Source organism: Clytia hemisphaerica, unplaced genomic scaffold (genome assembly GCF_902728285.1).
Source record: "Clytia hemisphaerica strain Z4C2 unplaced genomic scaffold, Clytia hemisphaerica genome assembly, whole genome shotgun sequence".
Classification (NCBI taxonomy): domain Eukaryota; kingdom Metazoa; phylum Cnidaria; class Hydrozoa; order Leptothecata; family Clytiidae; genus Clytia; species Clytia hemisphaerica.
Genome location: NW_027104296.1, coordinates 16,559 through 35,994, shown reverse-complemented (window position 1 = coordinate 35,994; position 19,436 = coordinate 16,559). Strand labels below are relative to the sequence as shown.

Below are 19,436 nucleotides of genomic sequence, written 5' to 3'. Positions count from 1 at the left end.
CAACGGCATTACTTGAAGTATAGATACAAAACTTGCACGAAGATTTAGCCTATTATAAGAGTAGTCCTAAGTGTCCTAAGTTTCATTTGTAAGCATGGTACCGTTTTTACGAAATAAGAGATTTAGTAATGACGGTTGACGGCAAAATGAATTCGGAATTTTTGCGTTTTGGTCCGTAAAATAGACACCTACAAGAAAATTTTGGACAGCAAACAAGTAAATTCGAGAACTTCAGACATAGTGCTATATGATGATAGATGTTTGCACGTGCCTCTACGACTGTCATAGTTGACCTCCCCCAGCTCCCGGACTAATTGATGAAAACACTGGAGAGGATGAGAATGGTACTTATCAAAAAGAAATGGGGAATGATATGTACTAGTTATCGCATGACTTCGAGTGCAATACGAGAAATGTTTTATGAGTTCCGAGATTTTTCCGTAATATTTTTCCGAGCCTTTAGGCGAGGAAAAATATCGGTAAAATCTCGGGACGAGTAAAATATCGAATATTGCACGAGAAGTCATGTGATAACTAATTTATTGTCGACTCAAAAAAATTGTCCTCTTTTTGTTTTTAAACTTACTTCCGCCTTCTTCTGTTTCTGTGTAGTTTCGAATGTTTTATTCAAAAATCTAATTCGAACGTTAGATTCGAACAAAATAACATTCGATAACTTCCCGCCGAAAATATTCACACAAAAACAAAATAGAGAAACAAACATTTTTCGATCATTTTCGATCCAGAAGTTTTGTTTTGAAGAGTTGCAGATTTTTCAGAGATGCAGAAGCAGCCAACGAGCCTATTTCCCCGAAATATCTGTTTCCCTTTTCCAGGAGAGAGCTTTTTTTGAAAAATGGGGAAACAGATCCGATTTTCTAGGAGAGACCTTTCCCCCCCCCCTTTTCCTTAAAACTATCTGTTTCCCCGCTCCAGCTGATGACGTCATCAGAGAGAAACAGATCAATATTTCTAGGAGATGACATAATAAATTGGGAAACAGATATCTGTTTCCAAAAAAGATGATATTGCATTGGAAACAGATTGAACTTTATGGGGGAAACAGATATCAATAACAAAAAGAAAGGGAAACAGATGAAAATTTCCAGGAGAGGGGAACAGATATCCTATTTGGGAAAACAGATCAAAATTTTAATTCTGAAAATTGTGGAAACAGATCAAATTTTCTAGGAAAGATACTTTGAGATTAAAAATTTAGGTTTTGCGGAGAAACAGATCTTCATTTCTAGGAATAAGATTTTTGAAATATTCGGCCAACAGATCAAATTTTCCAGGAAGGCTATGTCTGGGAAACAGATATTTAAAAAAGGTCCTCGTTGGATGCTTTCGGAGATGTATTTGAAAGTTTCTAGATTGATAATTCAAAATGCAGATGATGTACAGTATGGTTTCGATGGAGAAGAAACCCTTAATCAGATTGATAACATTCAGTCTTTTTCTATGTTTTTGTTTCGATGACACGTCCATGGGAAAGAATAGCAGAGGAAAGGAGTCCCACGATGGAAGTATGCTTTTAATAATGGTTAAAGAACAACATTTTTTCAACAGCAAAACAATTTGGATACTTTCTTGATTATCGTCAAGCTCTAAATGTTTCGAATTTTAGAAGGAAGATGTAATGATTGTTGAGTTGAAGTCAAGGACGTACGTTGTCGTCAAGAACGAGAATTAGGAGAGAACTTTTATAAAAATCACTCGTCATTTATTTAATACAAGACATTACACTTTCCTTGTTATGATATGAGAAATTTTGGCAAATATTCAAGAATCTCAAGTTTTTTTGTATGCATTGATAAAAAACTGTTTGGTTATCACACGGACAAATTTGCTAAAAGTTGAAAATATTTGGGTGGTGTCAAGTAGTTTTATAATAAATTATTAGTTCATCAGATTTGATTTTAGTGTCTTTTATGGAAGAACTCCAAAGTAAAAGTTAATCTGTGTGGTTTTATATGACCGTACACTATGAAGTTATGCTACCGACTGAATATACTATCTTTCAAATGTAATAGATACGTAATATAATAATACGCACCGTGTTAGCTATAATACAATAATACAAGAATATAAATATACGACACTCCCCACCACCGAATGAGTCTAAAAATACCGAAGAAATATAGTAACAAAACTACGTTTCTCATGTAAAATATATATACCGTAAAAACCGAAATATAAAGGACTGTATAATAAACTACTCAAAATTTTTAATTTCTTCTTTGGCGTTTTGTACGAATTTGACGCCTTGCAAGTCTATCTCTTGTTTCTCGTCTTTGGTACTTTCAATAATTACAAGTTTGTTTACGGGCCGACGCAAAGGGCCATTAATTGTCTTTACGACTGCTGCACGAATTTGATTGTCTTTACCACTAATAGTTTCTTCGACACGACCCATTTTCCAAGTATTTCTAGAGCCTGTGTCTTCGATCAAACAAACGTCACCAACTTTGATAGTGGTATCAATACCACGCTTGCTTTTAACATAGTCCCGTTCTCGCAAGCTGGTTATATATTCGACTTTCCATTGTTGCCAGAAGAAAGCCAAAATACGTTTCAAATTGTCACATGTTAATACGTCAGCGTTGTCGTTGCTATCCGTATTTACGTTTGTTGTTTCGATCTTACGCCCGTAGATGAGATGGTTTGGCGTTAATGGTGGATCTCCAACTTCAGAATCGTAAACGTAAGTCAATGGTCTGTTGTTTAGAATGTTTTCGATTCTCTTCAATAACGTTAACAGTTCGTTATAAGTTAGTATCTCTTTACGTAGAGACTTCTTTAAGATGCCTTTCGTGGATTGGATCATCCTTTCAAACATACCACCCTGCCAGGGGGCGGCTTCGATGTTGTACGACCAACGAATCATTCTCGATTTTGCGAATTCTTTCGTTGCGTTTGACGTGAAGTTTGAGCCATTATCACTTACGACTTTGCTTGGAGCACCATAACGATTAAAGAAGCGCTCAAGCATTTGAATAAAGGCGTCGGAGCCGTAATCTTCAGCAATGTCTAAATAAACAGCTCGTGTCGTGGAGCATGTGATCAACGCGATCCATGCTTTGTATGTAGATTCATCGGTACCAAACGTGTTTCGAATATGGACGGGACCAGCGTAGTCAACGCCAATATTTGTAAAAGCAAAGTTTTTATCAAGACGTTCTTTTGGAAGAATAGGGACATCAGGGTACCGACACTTTTGTCCTTCAAAGATTTTACAAAGTTGACATTTGTTAATAACAGTTCTTACGAGTGAACGTCCTTTTGGAATCCAGTACGATTGACGTAGATGATTCAAAGTTTCTTTCGTCTTGTTGTGACCAACGCTAACGTGGCTGTCACGAACGACCAGTAGTGTGAACGGATGACGTCTTGGAAGTAGGATTGGATACTTTGTATCGAACGGAACAGGAGCGTTGCCAATACGACCATGACAACGAAGGATGCCGTTGGAATCTGTGAATACGTTGAGTGATTTCTTCGTTTGATCAAATTGTTTGTCATCAAAGTCTTCTTGTACGTCCTTGAGCAAAACAAATTTTGCTTGGACCATATCATCAATTTCATTGTTATTATTAGTTTCAATAATTGTATTGGTTGACTGTTTTCTTCTTTCTTCTTTCTTCTTTTTAACTTTTTCTCTTAGCTTACGTATGAAGCCAATCACCATGGCCATCACACGAAGCAATTTTGTTAATGAACTAAATCTCTTATATTCGATTATTGCCTGTAAAGTCGGCTCATCGAATTGTGTGTTTAAACTAAAAAACCCTTCCGTTTCTTCTTGTTCCATGTCGCCCTTATACTCACGAACGACATGAAACTTTGTAATGGGGATCAAATCAATACTCTCATCACAAGTTAAACAAGTAATTTTCTCATCAGTTGTCAAATCAGTAAATTGACAACTCCCAGAATAAAAGCTAACAGTGTTCTCAGTAAGTTTTTCAGTAAATTTATCACCAGGCTTCAAGTCAGGCCAGGAAGATTCTGGACCAGACAAGAAGGATAGACCATGGAACCATTTTTCGTTGTTCTTCAATTGTGAGAAGAGAAGTCCTCTCGAATTGTCATCAGATGGATTGTTCGAAGTGTCTACAAGTTTCCAAACTTTTATCGTATCATTTTCACGAATTTCATTAACGCGATTTTGTACAAATTGTTTGTAGAGTTTCTCATTTTTCAACCAGCAATAAACAATGCTTGAATCAGTCCAAGCGTAACACGTATCAAAAATAATTTTACTTTGTAGCTCGGAGGTAACTTGTTTCAATAATCGAGAAAGTAGTTGGGCCCCTAATAGTTCGAGTTGGGGCATTGTCTTTTTCTTGAGTGGAGCAACTCTCGATTTGCTCGCAACGAGTGACGGTGTAGCAACGCCCGAATCGACAGTGGGCTTCAGGTAAACACAACAACCGTAGGCGTCTTGCGACGCGTCGCTAAAAACGTGAAGTTCATGCGACGTAACATTTCCATTGTTGGAATCATAAGCTCTATTAAAACGAATTTCACTACATTCTCTCAAATCAGTAATCAGTTCTTTCCAAATTTTCAACGAGTCGTCAGGAATGGGCTCATCCCATTGTAAGTTTTGTGTACAAAGTTTTTGAAATAACAGTTTAAATTTCACGACGAGTGGATTAATCAACCCCAATGGGTCAAAGATTGATGAAGCGAATTGTATAACGTTTCTTTTTGTAGGATTTTCGAAATTCACTTTACGTAGAATTTCACTCAAACTAATAACCAGCGAGTCATTAGTTTTATCCCAAGGAATACCGAGTACCTTGGTCAAATTGTGATCAATAGTTTCAAGATCACCCATGTAACAATTTTTAACTTTCGCTTCTAGATTTGCACAGTTCGATTGCAATTTTCGTAAGTTTAAGCTCGCAAGAGCAAAATGAGACTTACAGTTCTTGTAGAAGTCGAAGGCTTCTTGTAGAAGTCGAAGGCTTCTTGCATACTGTCGAAGCTCGTAGAAAGGTCGTCGACATGAAGCGAATTTAATACCGTGTTTCGAAACAGTTCATTTTCGTGTTTGTTGACGTGATGACGTAATGTTGCGTTGAGCAGGAACGGCGACGATGTCACTCCAAAGAGGACACGACAGAAGCGATACGTCACGAGATCACTGTTGTAGAAATTGTCGAAATTGATGTCATTAATGTTCTTAATCCAAAGGAATCGTACGTAATCACGATCTTTCTCGTTGAGTCGAATTTGTAGAAAAGCTTTCTCCAAATCTGCGATGGTACCAATCTTTTTGGCTCGAAATCGAAGTAACGTCCCGAAAAGTGACGAAGTAAGCGACGGGCCAGCGTGTAGACAATTATTCAAAGCTGCACCATCAAGAGAGGAACTGGCGTCGAACACCATGCGTATCTTGGTTGTTAACCTGTCCAATCGTAGAACAGGTCGGTGTGGCATATAGTACGTTTGCCCTTCAATAGATGTATCAGGGGCGACTTCAATGATGCCTTGTCGAAGTTGATCTTTGATGATTTCATCGTAATCGTGTAACAATTGTTCGTTCGTCTTGAATTTCGTAAGCAGGCTGTTCATTCGACGCGTAGAGTTGTAAAGATTATCCTTTAAAATTTCATGTTTTTCAATGAATGGAAGCTGAACTTCATAACGAGCTTGTTCAAATTTGATTTTACTTTCAAATTGTTGTAAAACAACTTCCTTTGGGTTTTCAGTTCTACCCACCTCTTCAATTTCCCAAAACTTTCTTAAAGTTGAATCAACATCACATGTCTGACAGTTAAGCGTGTGTGCAGACAGAGTAACAGAAGCTTGGGTTGTTGAACAAACTGTGTCAGTAGTGAGTGGGCCTGAGAAAATATAGCCCAGCTTAGTGTCCGTTCCAGCTAGTCCCTTGGAACTACGAATAGTTTTATTCTTTACAAATTTCCAGAAGTTATCTGCACCGATAAGAAGATCAACGCGTAAAGACTTTTCACAAACAAGTCCTTTGTCAGCAACTTGTAAATTTTGGAATTCGGGCAGACTACTAACATCATAAACGAAATCATTTCGTATGGGATGACAAATTTCATTGCAACAAAGTTTAATTTCTTCTGGACCTTCATTGGTTTGAACTTTCACTTTAAAAACGTCGAGGGTTTTCGATTCGACGTGACCACCAAAAGTTTTAATACAAATGTTTTTTGTTTCATCGGAACTAAGTTTCAGTTGCTTAGCAGCAGTGGGGGAAATATACGACAGTTGTGAACCGAGATCAAATAAAATTCTCATTTCTTTGGAGACGTTCGGGCTTGAAATCGTTGCAGTAGCTGTTTGCAAGTATACTTGACAACTGTGTGTAGACAAACATGTAATGTTATCACTCTCATCGTTTTCTTTATTATGTGTGCTCTCTCCCTTTGAATCAGTTTTTGGTCTCTCTCTTTCCCTTTATCCTCACTTTTAGTATCTCTCTCTTTCACTTTGTTATTATTATTATTTCTGTGATATCGACCATTTCTATCTCCTTTGTCCCTTTGTTTAAAACAGATCGACACGTGATGTCTTCCTTTACAAGAAAAACAATTGAAATTGGCTTTGCAATTGTTCGCACTGTGACCGGTCTTTAAACAAACAAAGCATCTTCTCTCAATTTGTAGAATTCTTTTTCTCTCATTTACGTTTTTAATAAAAGAGCAATTTTGTTCTTTGTGTCCCGACCTATTACAAAATACACAATTTCTCGAAATGTTTTTGGACTCACTTCCTGTATAGAGTGAGGAAGCTGTTGATCTTTTATCGTTCTCTTTTGACGTCATAGTTAATGATACCTTTTCTCGGGCATACCGGATAAGTGGGATGGGGGAACCCGGGAACCTAAAGTGGGAACCTAAATGAACACCTGAAAAGTGGGATGGGGGAACCTAAGTGGGAACCTAAATGAACACCTGAAAAGTGGGATGGGGGAACCTAAGTGGGAACCTAAATGAACACCTGAAAAGTGGGATGGGGGAACCTAAGTGGGAACCTAAATGGACACCTGAAAAGTGGGATGGGGGAACCTAAGTGGGAACCTAAATGAACACCGGAAAAGTGGGATGGGGGAACCTAAGTGGGAACCTAAATGAACACCGGAAAAGTTGGATGGGGGAACCTAAAGTGGGAACCTAAATTTTTATTTTTATTATTTTTTTTTTTTTTATTTTTAATTTTTTTTTTATAGCAATATATTTCGCAGGTCTATTGACCTCTATGAAACAGAACTTTTGATTTTACATTTTATAAAGTTTTTTTCTCCCTTTCTTTTATCAAACGCTCTTTGAAGACTTGTAAGGATGGTGCTTCAACAATATCTTCTTCTAGGTCATTCCAAGGTTTCACACTTCTGTGAAAAAGAGAGTTGCTTTGGTAGCCTCTCATACCGTCATTAGCAAAGTTCCTTTGAAGCTCGTAATCATGCTGACGTCGTGGTCGTGTTCGAGGAGTAAATTTCTCTGATCTTATAGACTCGTCATAAATGTGGAGGTTCTTGAAAACTTCCACCATATCACCAACTTGCCGCCTGGTCTTTAGGCTAGGTAGATTGATGAGTCGTAGCCGATCTTCGTATGAGTAGTTTCTATAGCAACTAACTAGCCTTGTAGCTCTTCGTTGGACGCCCTCAATTGCTTTGATATGTTTGATAAGCCTTGGAGACCATACTACATGTGCATATTCCAAATGGGGTCTGACAAATGCAATGAAAAGCGTTCGAAACATATCTGGTGAGAGAATTCGAAGCTCCTGCTAATCAAGCCAACGATAGAGTTAGCTTTCTTGATTTTACTGAATATATGGGCTTCAAAGGTCAGGTCACTATCGATTATCACTCCTAGATCTTTTTCTTGGTCAACTTGTTCTAGAACAGATCCTGCTATGGTATAGGGATGGACATATTTGATGTTCCAAAATTTACCCAGTGTTAAAACATGACACTTGTTCGGATGAAATTCTAAAAGCCAGTCCTTTGACCAAATTTTAAACCCTTAGAGTGAACTTATTCTCATTTTTTCTCATTTCCACCCTTACAGTGTACTTTGGGAAGCTTGGAAAAAAGGGCCGCACGTACGGTAGGTCGTTTATCTTGAGTGCCCCCCCCCCCCCGTGGATCTATGCCTATGTGTATTGAAACGTGGCAAGCCGTGCAATATGTTCTATTTTACTATCAAACATTTTTAATTAATGAAGTGTATTCACACGCTGTACTGTTTGGTTGGTACAGAAAGAAAAACGAGCTAGAATCCGTTAAATGCTAAGCGACCCCAGCCCTGACCCGAAAATTGGAGCTGCTAATAAAAAACAATGTGTATTGCATCAAGAGTGAACAAAAACTAGATCGTAAATAATGTTTTACTAGATTCTGTATTCAAGCAAATTAGATCCGTGCAAAAGAAAGAAGAGGCTCTAAGTTATCCATCGAGCTATGAACGAACTTCTAATTCCTTCTAGATTTGAAGATATGACGGTTTAAAGTTTAAAGTCAATTAAGTCAATTAAGTCAATTTACTAAAAAGAACCTTTCAAAAAGATGCACTATAAAACTGCTGATAAATAAACATGCTTTTTTGAGCTAATTGAATAAATAAATTCCCTTTGTTTTATTTTCAACATTATTGTTTGCGAACCGTAATGTAAAAAGTAAATAACTGGTGTTCTTATTATGATAAAAGGTTTTTTCTTTCATTGCATATAATATCTTTCTTATCTTTATGTATTTGTTTTTAAAGAAAAATATTTCAATTCTATTAATAATTAAACAACTTAGGTTCCCACTTAGGTTCCCCCATCCCACTTTTCCGGTAGGCGTTTAGGTTCCCACTTAGGTTCCCCCATCCCATTTTTCAGGTGTTCATTTAGGTTCCCACTTTAGGTTCCCCCATCCCACTTTTCCGGTGTTCATTTAGGTTCCCACTTAGGTTCCCCCATCCCACTTTTCCGGTGTTCATTTAGGTTCCCACTTAGGTTCCCCCATCCCACTTTTCCGGTGTTCATTTAGGTTCCCACTTAGGTTCCCCCATCCCACTTTTCAGGTGTTCATTTAGGTTCCCACTTAGGTTCCCCCATCCCACTTTTCAGGTGTTCATTTAGGTTCCCACTTTAGGTTCCCGGGTTCCCCCATCCCACTTATCCGGTATGCCCTTTTCTCGTGCTTCTAATTCATTTTTGAAAGACTTCAAAATATTTTCTAAATCAAATTCCTTTTCCCGTGAAAGAATTAGTTTCAGTTCATTAGGAACCTTGTTGATCAACAGTGGGACTAGCAATGGCCCATACTCATCATGCTTCATGCTCAAAGATTCCAAGTTTCTTATTTATTTTATATCTTATTTATTAATTTCGCTTAGCGAAAGTATTACGATAGCCTTTCTGCGGCGGCGGTGTCATCGGAAAAAAAATTAGAAAACGAAAGTGCTTGATACGGTGGACGAACTCACTAAATTTAATTTACAAATTACACGCTCGTATAACCACGGACGATTTTCACGGGTTTTCTTTGGATTACGTCATATATCTTTGTGTCTTTAGTTCCACAGTTTTGATTTTTTCTTTATTTTCTTATAAGCATATACTTTATAAGAATCAAATCAATAACTCTTGATAGACGGTAATATACCTTTCGGTAATTAGTTCTTACAAAGTAAACAAAGGATGGCGCACAATATGAGCATATTTATTTTTCTTATAAGCATATACTTTATAAGAATCAAATCAATAACTCTTGATATACGGTGATATACCTTTCGGCAATTAGTTCTTACAAAGTAAACAAAGTATGGCGCACAATATGAGCATATTTAGTTTTCTTATAAGTATATACTTTATAAGAATCAAATCAATAACTCTTGATAGACGGTGATATACCTTTCGGTAATTAGTTCTTACAAAGTAAACAAGGGATGGCGCACAATATGACCTTATTTATTTTTCTTATAAGCATATACTTTATAAGAATCAAATCAATAACTCTTGATAGACGGTAATATACCTTTCGGTAATTAGTTCTTACAAAGTAAACAAAGGATGGCGCACAATATGAGCATATTTATTTTTCTTATAAGCATATACTTTATAAGAATCAAATCAATAACTCTTGATAGACGGTAATATACCTTTCGGTAATTAGTTCTTACAAAGTAAACAAGGGATGGCGCACAATATGACCTTATTTATTTTTCTTATAAGCATTTACTTTATAAGAATCAAATCAATAACTCTTTATAGACGGTAATATACCTTTCGGTAATTAGTTCTTACAAAGTAAACAAGGGATGGCGCACAATATGAGCTTACTTATTTTTCTTATAAGCATATACTTTATAAGAATCAAATCAATAACTCTTGATAGACGGTGATATACCTTTCGGTAATTAGTTCTTACAAAGTAAACAAGAGATGGTGCACAATATGAGCATAGTTATTTTTCTTATAAGCATTTACTTTATAAGAATCAAATCAATAACTCTTGATAGACGGTGATATAGCTTTCGGTAATTAGTTGTTCCAAAATAGACAAGGAACGGGGTGCACAATATGAGCATAGTTATTTTTCTTATAAGCATTTACTTTATAAGAATCAAATCAATAACTCTTGATAGACGGTGACATAGCTTTCGGTAATTAGTTGTTCCAAAATAGACAAGGAACGGGGTGCACAATATGAGCTCATTTATTTTTCTTATAAGCATATACTTTATAAGAATCAAATCAATAACTCTCGATAGACGGTGATATACCTTTCGGTAATTAGTTTTTACAAAGTAATCAAGGGACGGCGCACACTATGAGCATATTTATTATTCTTATAAGCATTTACTTTATAAGAATCAAATCAATAACTCTTGATAGACGGTAATATACCTTTCGGTAATTAGCTCTTACAAAATAAACAAGAGATGGCGCACAATATGAGCATATTCATTTTTCTTATATAAGCATTTGCTTTATAAGAATCAAATAAATAACTTTTGATAGACGGTGATATTACCTTTGTTTATTAGTTCTTAAAAATTAAACAACAGTTGTTCTTAAGTTGGTCTCTTTTTTTAGCGATTTTAAGCCTCGTTGTTCTTGTATGTAAAATTGTTTCATCAAGGCTCGATGTAAAGTAGATTTCAAATTGGCTTCAATCTCTACTTCTTGTTTTTCCTATGTAGTTTAAATTCTAGGCGAAATTTTCGACTTTAAGTCGTCTTGTTTGAATTACTAATCTTCACTCACACCACCAGCGAGCACAAGTTAAGGCGAGAGAAACAGAGTCAAGAACCATACATACAGTCAATGAGGCCCCCCCCCCAGCGGACCCTAAATTCACGCATTCACGCAAAAAATTTTCGCAATTCACGCATTCACGCAAGTTTTTCTCGAAATTCACTCAAACCCGATTTTTTGGGAAATCGGGGAAATTTTCGGTAAAATCGGGGAAATTGTGAAACATTTGTACACATTTGGGTGAAAAGCCAGTTTGCAGAGTCTGAATTATCAGAGAAGTCGTTTGTTTTTGTTAAGTAGTCGAGAGTGGGGCAGACGTTAGACATTACAATCTACTATAAATGGTAGAATGCCCTCGTATACGAGGCGCCCCAGCGGAACCAAAATGGCAAGGCTGCTACACTCGAGATTTTTCGACCGGATCTGGTCATGCACTTGAGAAAAACTTAACTCAGTAGTGATTTTTTCCTGTACACCTGACTATAAGCACATTAGCTTAAAGCGCTACGTAAGTTTTTAACTTTAATGACATGCCATCACGCAAAATATTTTATTCTTCTAACATGTCAATGTCGTTTAGAAAAGTTAAAACTTCTCCAGTTAAGGTAGCGCGATAGTAAGTGAAAAGATACGCGCCGCAGGCGAATTTTTGTACAAAAAATATCTTAATCATTATCAAAAATAGGTCAAACAAACTCCAGGGTGACACCATAATGCTTAGCTAAGGGGTAAGGAGGCGCAACCATGGTTTGCGCAGAGAGGAAATTTTTTGCATTTCTGTCACCTCGCGTTTGGCTAAAAATGCTATCTTTAACACCATTGAAAAAGAATGTAGTCTAAATTCGTTAAGAGGCGAGGTAGGATCGCTTGATAGTTTGCAAAATGAGGTAAAAGGATGAACATTTATTGCGAGCGAAGCGAGCAAACAAAAATTTTAAAAAGAATAGTTTTAATCAGGGCTCGCGTCTTGATTTCCTAATGTGGAGGGGCCGAAAACATAGTGACTAAGGTAGGCGCAACCATGGTTTGCGCCGACAGGGGAAAATTTCTATTTTCACACTCTGATGTGCTTAAATACGACTCCATTTCAGACTGATTTTGCCAAGAAATGAGGTTCTCAAAAGTCTGCATCATGGGTATTAAATATTTCTTTGAATTAAAAATTTGTGGTGAGGCCTGACTAAACTATTCATGTTTTTTTTTTATAAGCAAGTGTCTGCCCCTACATCAGGCTCGCATTATGCTTAGCATTCTATTGTTCTCAAACAATAGAGCCATTGTTTAGTGACCAAAAACTGAGCCTGCATATGCTTATAAACGCTATGCTTATAAAAGAAAAAATATGTACTTGCACTCGACTTTTGGCGAGTGCTGCACTCAAAATCTCGAACAAACGTGCCACGTTCTGCAAACTGGGTGAAAAGGGAAATTCCCCGAGTTCACGTAAAAAACAGGGCAGATTCACGCATTCACGCAATAGAAAATGGATTTTTACGTTCACGCAAGTTTTTTTAATTCACGCATTCACGCAATTTTTTTTCAATTTTCACGCATTCACGCAACCAAAAAAGCCCATTCACGCATTCACGCAAACCGCTGGGGGGGGCCCAGTCAATGAAATTCAATATTGATAATAATCCACAATCCAGGAACATCAAGTTCCAAATAAACAATTTAATCAATCAAATTACTCAATTATATGAACTGTCCAAGTTCAAAACAACAATGTGTAATAAACCAACAATTTTGACCATATGAACATTCAAGTTTGAACTTCACCCGAGTTCAAACAAACTACCATGCTTATAAAAAATCAAAACATTGAACTTCACCTGAGTTCAAACAAATAAATTCTTCAGTGAAAACACGGTTTTCACAAAACTAATTAAAGAAAAACAAATACATAACTTCTCAAATTTCATGTATTTCTAACATCCGGTTCGATGTGGACCATGTGGTTTTATATGACCGTACACTATGAAGTTATGCTACCGACTGAATATACTATCTTTCAAATGTAATAGATACGTAATATAATAATACGCACCGTGTTAGCTATAATACAATAATACAAGAATATAAATATACGACAATCTGAACATATTTTTGTTGCGTTTTCCCCTTTGATTCCCAAGTCAGTTTCTCCGAAAGTCAGTTCTTTTTGCTTTTCGGCTGTTTTGTTTTGATTTTTCTCTCAACGCGGTCATATCAAAGAAGTAGTAACCCTCTCTTACTACTTCTTTGGTCATATTTCCATACTAAAGAAATATTGTTGTTTTTCTTATAAGCATCATCTTTATAAGAAACAAGTCAATATCTTTTTATCAAAGTGATATTGGTTTTCAGCGATTGGTTCTATTCTATAAGCAACTAGGGGACAGTGCTAAACGAGGAAAAGTTTATTTTTCTTATAAGCATCAATTTTATAAGAACACAATTCATAACTCTTAAACCAATAGATAATAGCGTTTGTCGTTTGGTTCTTTCAAAACAAACATAGGATAGTCTCAAGCTAGAAACATTTATTTTTCTTATAAGCATTAACTTTATAAGAACACAATTCATAACTCTTAAACCAATGATTATTAGCTTTTGGCGATTGGTTCTATAAGCAACTAGGGACTGTGCTAAATCAGGAAAATTTTGTTTTTCTTATAAGCAACAACTTTATAAGAACACAATTCATAATCCTCCAAACAATAGATATTAGCTTTCGGTGATTGCTTCTTTCAAAGCAAACATATGATTATGCTTAAGCTAGAAACATTTATTTTTCTTATAAGCATCAACTTTATAAGAACACAATTCATAACTCTTAAACAATATTTGTTAGCTATTGTTTGATAAATCAAATCTTTGAAAGCCTATTCCAACTTAGAAAAAAATCCTTGTTCTTATAAGATTCTTATAAACTAATTTTAGATTTAGGAAAATTCCCTATTTCTTTCGATAGAGCCGTTGCAGAATGCCGATTTCACTTAGAAAAATAAATAAATTTGTCTCCTTTTAGATGGCTTAAAGTCGAATATTTGAAAGAAAGGCATGTAATTTTTTTGAATATCTTGAACAATCAGTGTCATTCTTCAGAATTTAAAGTTCGAGCGAGAATCACAACTTCAATAATCCCACTCTATTTCATTGGATAATTCAATCAAATATAATGACTTTGCTCGTAGATCGAGCCATGAAAAGGAAAAGGTAGTTTTTCATCATAAATTAATTAGTCCATGTATTGAGAAAAACAACCAATAGAATTTTACTTATAAATTTAACTTTGTAAAAACTACCGTATTTTTCGAATAAACGCCCTGGGCGTCTTTTCAGTTTTAAGACATTCAGGAGGGGTGTTTATTCGAGGGGTGTTAAAGAAAGGGGTGTTAATTAAAAAATTTAAAACCTCCCATTGAGGGGAGGCGTCTTTCTCTTCAGAAAAAAAGCGTGTATTCGAAGGAATACGGTAATTACCGGAAGCTCTATATACCATTCTACCAATTCTCATATTGTGCGCCGTCCATTGTTTACTTTGTAAGAATTAATTACCGAAGGGTATATCACCGTCTATTAAGAGTTATTGATTTGATTCTTGCAAAGTATATGCTTATAAGAAAAATAAATGCATATATCATGCGCTGTTCCTTGTTTACTTTGTAAGGACTAATTACCAAAAGGTATATGACCGTCTATCAAGGGTTATTGCTTTGATTCTTATTAAAGTAGTTGCTTATAAGAAAAATGATAATGCTCATATTATGCGCCATCCCTTATTTACTTTGTAAAAACTAATAACCGAAGGGTATATCACCATCTATCAAGAGTTGTTGCTTTGATTCTTATAAAGTAGTTGCTTATAAGAAAAATAAATATGCTCATATTGTGCGCCGTTCCTTGTTTACGTTGTAAGAACTAATTACCGAAGGGTATATCACCGTCTATCAAGAGTTACTATTGATATGATTCTTACAAAGTATATGCTTATATGAAAAATAAATATGCTCATATTATGCGTTGTTTCTTATTTACTTTGTAAGAACTAATTACCAAAAGGTATATGACCGTCTATCAAGGGTTATTGCTTTGATTCTTATTAAAGTAGTTGCTTATAGTAAAAATAAATATGCTCATATTTTGCCCTGTCCCTTGTTTACTTTGTAAAAACTAAAATCAATAGGTATATCACCGTCTATCAAGAGTTATTGATTTGATTCTTAAAGATGATGCTTACGAGAAAAATAGTCATATCCATTCTAGGCGCTATTCCATGTTTGCTTTGAAAGAACCAATCACCGAAAGCTAAAAGTTAGTGGTTGAAAAGTTATAGATCATTTTCTTATAAAGATGATGCTTAAAAAAATAATTATTTTCATTTAAGGCCATATTCCATGTCTGCTTTAAAAGAACCAATCACCCAATGCTAAAAGTTGTTGGTTCAAAAGTTATGGATATTTTTCTTATAAAGTTGATGCTTATAAGATATTACTTCTTGTATTTGATAGATATTAGCTAAAATACCGAAGTACAAAAAAGGTAAAAGTAATAGTAAAAGCTATCAAGGGGGTACCATTGATTTTGAAGATCGTGTTTTACATATCTGCACAGAAATTTAATTACATATCTGCGCAGCTCGAAATTACATAGTTGCGCAAAATAATTACATATTTGCGCAGAAATTACATATCTGCGCAAAAAATTACATATCTGCGCATAACACAAGTCAAGAAAAGACATTATGAATAAACAAAAAAGATCTTTTCTATGTTTAAAACAAGGACATTTGGTCCAAGCGATTGTCGCTCTAAACACTTGTACACGTGAAAAAAAAGCATTATCCATGAGTGTTGTGGTGTTTTTATCTTACTTTATATAAAATCTTTGCTGTTCTGAAGTGTTCATTACTTTCGAAAATGAAAAAAGAAAGGACGGAGTGCCTCATTCTTCATTCTTTTGAAAGATCGAAGATAAACTACCGATATCATTTTTTGAAGAAATGATTATTTTCTATTTTTGTGTGGCTGAAAACATCATGATATCTCTAACATCCTGGTATTTTTTGTTTTCATAAGGTATAAAAATGTTATCAAAAGGGATCCCAAAGGGATGAATCTGAACTCGAGTCTGAACTCATTGATCTGACTCCCACGTCAGTTCGGTATAGTTGCAAGAAAAACTGGTTGGCATGTCCCCTACTGACTGACTAAATCCTTCCACTGGCCCATTTTCTTTCTGCCGTGAACGCTTTTTCTTTTTACCGAGAACTTTTCTATTTGTCGTGGCTTTTCTTTATTGCTGTGAAAGTTTTCTTTTAGCCGTGAAAGTTTTTTTTTTAGCCGCGAAGGTTTTCTTTTTGCCGCGACTGTTTTCTTTTTTGCCATGGCTTTTCTTTTTTGTCGTGGCAGTTGTGGGCCACCGTATTTACCTACTTTCATGCAAGAAAATCAGAAAAAACAATGACCCAATATTTCACAAAGTCCAAAAAAGATTTTTTTTATCCGTTTTTTGGCTGAAATTCACCCAAAATTTTTTTCCCCGAAAATCGACTCCATCACATTCGAGGGTTTATAGTTATGCATGTTGGTGCAAAAGATCATAACGAATGAAAGAGCCAATCTCGAGAATAACTATAAAGTAATTTGTAATGTGCTTATGAAATAAATATCTAATTTGGCCAATTTTTCTATAAAAACACGTCTACAATCAAGGTCATAATATATTGAGAATTTTGGCTATTTTAACGTTTTTCAAGATTTAAAATTCTGGCGAGAAAGTCGATTTTTGGCTATCTTTTTAATTTAATCGAATATTTCAATTTGGGAGGGGTTGGCAGACTTCCAGGCTATATTCTGAGTCTTATTGGACTATTTTTGAACTTTTGGATCCTGAGATCCTAAGGTCCTAAGTCTTAACCCTATTCAACCTAGGCTTTTAGGGGCGGTTCAGAACTAGGGGGGGGGGCTTTTCCTGTACCACCCCTTAACTTTTGATCTAGTGGGTCTTTTTGGATGAAATTTGGCACACAAGATCCTTGTCATGTAAGGTAACTTTTGAGAAACTTTTTTTTTTTGATGACCTCACTCATCATGCCCAAAGTGAGCAAAAACCGGAAATTTCCTTTGTTCTTATAAATGACTATTGTATTCTAATAAAAGCTTTAGAAAAAAGTTGCCTGGGTTTAAAATGCTTATTTTATCCTAAATATTCAATAAATTACGGTTTAAACGATATATTTGACATTAAAAATAAATTTGTATTGGAAAAGTGTCAATTTTTGTGACACCTTACTGTCAGAAATGTCATCATGCTCAAGGTGTGAAAATCTTTAGGTGTCAAATTTTTTTTTATTTTGAAGCTAAATAAAAGTTAGGAATTTACAGAAAGTTTCAAGGCAAAAGCTCTATTATTTCAGGAGCTATTGACAATAATTTGACCTCCGAACAGAAAGAGCCCCCCCCCCTAGTCCGAATAGGGTTAAGTCTCATGTTAAAACTCAGAGTTAAAACTCTACCCTTCCAACCTACTTTAGAGCACTTACAAATCGATTGTGGTTCAAAAACTTCCCGGTGGATTTCCCTTTTTTCTCAAATATTATGACCTTGATTGTAGCAACCATAATTTCATTTCTGAACACAATTTGACCTTCCATACGGAAACCGAGAAGGGACATCCAAACTTTCTTTTTTTGTCAAATTTTTTTATTTTTTTGCTGACGTTTTTTCTTTTTTTGCCGACTTTTTTCCTTTTTTTGATTTGAAAACATTTTACTTTTTTTTGTCAACTTTTTTTCTTTTTATAAAAATTATTTTTCTTTTTTTTTGCGAACGAAATCAATAGATTTGTACGATGGCTCTGAAAGCGGTTTTATTCTCTTTTTCAAAATTTCTCCGTTCCTTTTAATGAAAAGGAGAAGTGAAATATAAAAGGTGAACTTTTTTCTCCTTTTATAACACAAAAGGTGAATTTTCTTCTCCTTTTAAATTTAACACAAAAGGTGAATCTTTTTCTCCTTTTAGATTTAACACAAAAGGTGAATTTTTTTCACTTCACCTTTTGACAAAATGGAAATGGGAATTCTAAGGGAATGCACACGTGTGTGGACAATCATTCGTGTTGAATATGAACAGTACTAGCTAATAGCCAGGCCATGACATGATAACCTTTATTAGGTTTCCCAGAAACAAAACGGACCGCATTTAGAGTGAGGAGGGAAAAATGAAGTAAAGCCGAATGATAGAAGTGAATCTATGAAGTTAGATCGCCGCCAAAATTCGATCCTTCAAGTCGTCCCGTCGTACTAAGTTGTCCCGTCGCACTAGAAGTCCGCAGGTCGCATTAGAAGTTCGCAAGTCGGAATCTTTTGGAAGTCGAAACATTCCAAATTTTAAGTCGAGTCGTTGCCTCAGAAGTTGAATCGTCGCAAATTTCGGCAGTCGACTCATTGCAAAGAGTTGGACTCTAGGCTATTACGAAAAAAAACTTTATTGTTTTGTATATCAAAAATCAAAATTTTGTGGAGATAATGTTATGTTCGTGTGGTGTGCAATGTAAATTAATATTTATATCTTTATCTCCATAATATACCTGATGGATGACATGGACACTTATGAAAACAGTTAAACGTACATGATTGGAACATGTACGAAGTTCCGACGGGTTAACTTCTGATAGGAACCACTAGAAACTTGATTCTCCTTTTGACAAAAGGTGATAATAATTCTCCTTTTGACAAATGGTGAAAATGATTCTCCTTTTGACAAAAGGTGAAAAAAATTCTCCTTTTTACAAAAGGTGAAAAAAATTCTCCTTTTGACAAAAGGTGAAAATAATTCTCCTTTTGAAATTCACTTCTCCTTTTGTTAAACAATAGAACCTATTGTTCATTTTAAAAGGAAAAGAGAATTTGAAATGGAGAGGAAATTCTCTCTCAGAGCCATCGTAGATTTGTTTTATTCTAAATTAATATAGGATTTTCCGAAAAGGAACCAATGAAACTCCTGTTCAGTCATGTTTGCCTATTAAATAAGGGACAGGTGAATTGAATTTCTTTCCCAAAAATCTTGGAAGAAAATTAGAAAAAGGTAAAATTCTAAAGTAAGAAGAAACTGACAGCGCTATAGTGGAAAGCCCACTTTGGAAGTACCCAATTTATGCTTAAACAAAGGATCGAAGGGATGAGTTAATGGGTATTAGGCAGTAAAACATAAATAAAG

At 35.4% G+C, this 19,436-nt stretch overlaps 1 protein-coding gene across 1 annotated transcript; it reads right to left on the bottom strand.

The window, feature by feature from the left end:
- Positions 1-2,215: 2,215 nt before the first annotated feature.
- On the bottom strand, positions 2,216-4,843 carry LOC136817192 (uncharacterized). Its single transcript, XM_067073527.1, has one exon. The coding sequence runs from the start codon at positions 4,841-4,843 to the stop codon at positions 2,216-2,218; it is 2,628 nt and encodes an 875-aa protein (XP_066929628.1).
- Between the last annotated feature and the right edge of the window lie 14,593 nt (positions 4,844-19,436).